The sequence below is a fragment of the Cyprinodon variegatus genome, unplaced genomic scaffold (assembly GCF_000732505.1).
Source record: "Cyprinodon variegatus isolate N-32 unplaced genomic scaffold, C_variegatus-1.0 Scaffold889, whole genome shotgun sequence".
NCBI lineage: Eukaryota > Metazoa > Chordata > Actinopteri > Cyprinodontiformes > Cyprinodontidae > Cyprinodon > Cyprinodon variegatus.
The window spans coordinates 319,594-322,091 of NW_015151342.1; the positions used below are offsets into that span (position 1 = coordinate 319,594).

At 38.5% G+C, this 2,498-nt stretch overlaps 1 protein-coding gene across 1 annotated transcript in view; it reads left to right on the forward strand.

The window, feature by feature from the left end:
- Window positions 1-2,498, forward strand: part of acly (ATP citrate lyase) — a 25,779-nt gene that overhangs the window by 3,712 nt on the left and 19,569 nt on the right. Inside the window, exon 2 of the mRNA XM_015397813.1 lies at window positions 1,172-1,351. Coding sequence (XP_015253299.1) covers window positions 1,193-1,351 — 159 coding nt within the window. The 5' untranslated portion in view covers window positions 1,172-1,192. The remainder of the gene's footprint in view (window positions 1-1,171; window positions 1,352-2,498) is intronic.

Sequence of the window (2,498 nt, forward strand, 5' to 3'; positions counted from 1 at the left end):
GGACTACGTCAGGCTAACTCCATGCTCCACGACTCGGCCACATTTAGACCATGTTAGGTATAATAACATGGTCTAAATGTGGACCAGGTATAATATTAATGTTTATTGATCTCAGATTGGAGAAATTCACCTCTGCATTTAACCGATCCCCTTGGGGAGCAGTAGGCTGCCATTGTGTGGCGCCCGGGGACCAGTGGGGGTTTTTTTTTTTTCTCAGGAAACAGAGTGCAGGCTGTGGGGATCAAACCAGGTACTTGCAACCTTCTCAGAGCAGAAGCGCACTGCTCTAACCACTAGGCCAACACTCCACAATGAGACTATTGAACATTTTATTTGCACCTAAAGAAACATCCCAGTATGAATCTTGGTGACATCAGCAGCCAGCTTTGACCAAACACCGAATCTGATTAAATTTGATGGAAAGGTGCACATAGCCAGAGCTACTGTCAGAAGGTTTAAAATCAAACAGCTGAGGTTTTTTTTTTCTATTAATATCTATTTACTGTGAAATGTTGACGTATAAGCACTGCTTTGTATAATTTCATCACATAAAATCTCAATAAAATAGATTAAATGTTCTGGTTGAAGTGTGATAGAAAATGTTAAAGATCCAGGTTTATAAATAAAGTTGGAAGGTATTTTAAATGTTATTGAGATTTACTGTTATTTGCTCTTTGTTTCACAGAAAAAACTTGCTTAATCATTTTGATGTTTATCAGTGAAATTGCAAAGATTCATTTTTATCAGAGAAAATGAAACGTTGTAGTCTCCAAATGTACTGTAGTTGCTGTGGTGAGTGGTAACATCTCTGCAACATCTCATGGACGTCAGCAGAGTCCGAATTTGTATCATCCTGCATCAGATGTTGCTTTTTCAGAGGCAGAGTGTTCTTCTAGTGATACTTTGCTTCTTAACCTTTTCTGAGTTCACATTTTTTAAAGTTTTTTTTTTAAATGACAGTTAAAAATGTTTGAGCTGCCCTCATTATATTTCCATCAAACACATTTCAGGTAATTCTATCCATAGAAGAACCACTTATTCTTTAAGGGAAATATTTATAAATGTTCTGTTAATGCCTTAAAAAAATCTTATTTTTTCTGCAATTCCTCCTTGTACCTCTCATCATTTATCTGTTTTCCCATCCACCCCTCTCAACATTCGCCTCCTTCAGGCCGGTAGATCTTGATCAGTGATGTCGGCCAAAGCCATTTCCGAGCAGACGGGGAAGGAGTTCCTCTACAAGTACATCTGTACATCAGCTCCAGTGCAGAATAGGTTCCGCTACGCCAACGTGACAGCTGAAACTGACTTTCAGCGGCTGACGCAGGAGCATCCATGGCTGCTCACAGAGGTGAGATTCATGAAGATGACGTCCTCTTTTAGCCTGTTGAGCATCTGGAGGAAAAAGCAGGGGGATGATCCCTGCTCCATGGAGACGATTGATTACTTAGGAAAGCAGTGGAGCGGTCACTTGGTGCTCGTTAGCTGAAATCACAGCCTAGATGGTGATGCTTCAGCTCTTTTAGTGAAACTTAAAAGCCCAGGAGGCAGAGAAATCCTCACAGCTGAGTAGAAAGTATTTCTCCTCCTCTCTTTGGATGCTCTTAGCTGCAAAGCTGCCCCATACTTTTTATAGAAGCTAATTTAATTACTTAGTTATCTTCCAGAGTAAAACGTCATTCTCCCTACGACTGTTTTTATCAGGAAGGTAAAAGGAGGGAACAGAGGGCAGATCCACAGAGATTCCTGCTCCGGTAGAATTCATTAAGAAATCACATTAAGTTTCACCTTTAAACTTCTCTTTAGCTGCTTAATGGCAAGCTCTCAGTTAGTAATAAATCCACTGTCATTAGTCTCTGTCTTCATTTGAATTATACAGAAAGGGACGTTTGTGTTGGTTTGATTTTAGCTTGCTCTTACATCATCTGAAGTGGTTTTCTAGATAGGAGAACTTATTCTTATTACCCTATTTGCTGATGATCCAGCGATTTATGAGAGCTGCCTCAGTAAATATGTTTCTATTTCTCTAATTCCAAGACATAGTTATATAAAATGGTTTAAACTGGGTCACAGTTTAGTTAGTAGAGTTTTCTCTAAGAATTTTTTATATGGAACCATTAGAAGGAAAGGATGGTTTTCATGGATTTTTATTGTTTGTTCTTTTACAAATACAGATCTGAAAAATATGGCGCATATATATATATATATATTCAGCCCCTTAGTTATTTATTTGTGCATCTATGAATTAAATCAAGGACAGACAAAGAATTTGGAAGTTGCTTAGATAGTTTGCTTTAAAGGAATAGTACACCCAAAACATGATTAGCCTTCATTTTCTACTCACCCCCATGCTGAACAACACTCTGGAGTACTTTTTTGATATCTCAAATGCATCTGGAGATCTGGGAGATATCAAAAAAGTACTCCAGAGTGTTGTTCAGCATGGGGGTGAGTAGAAAATGAAGGCTAATCATGTTTTGGGTGTACTATTCCTTTAA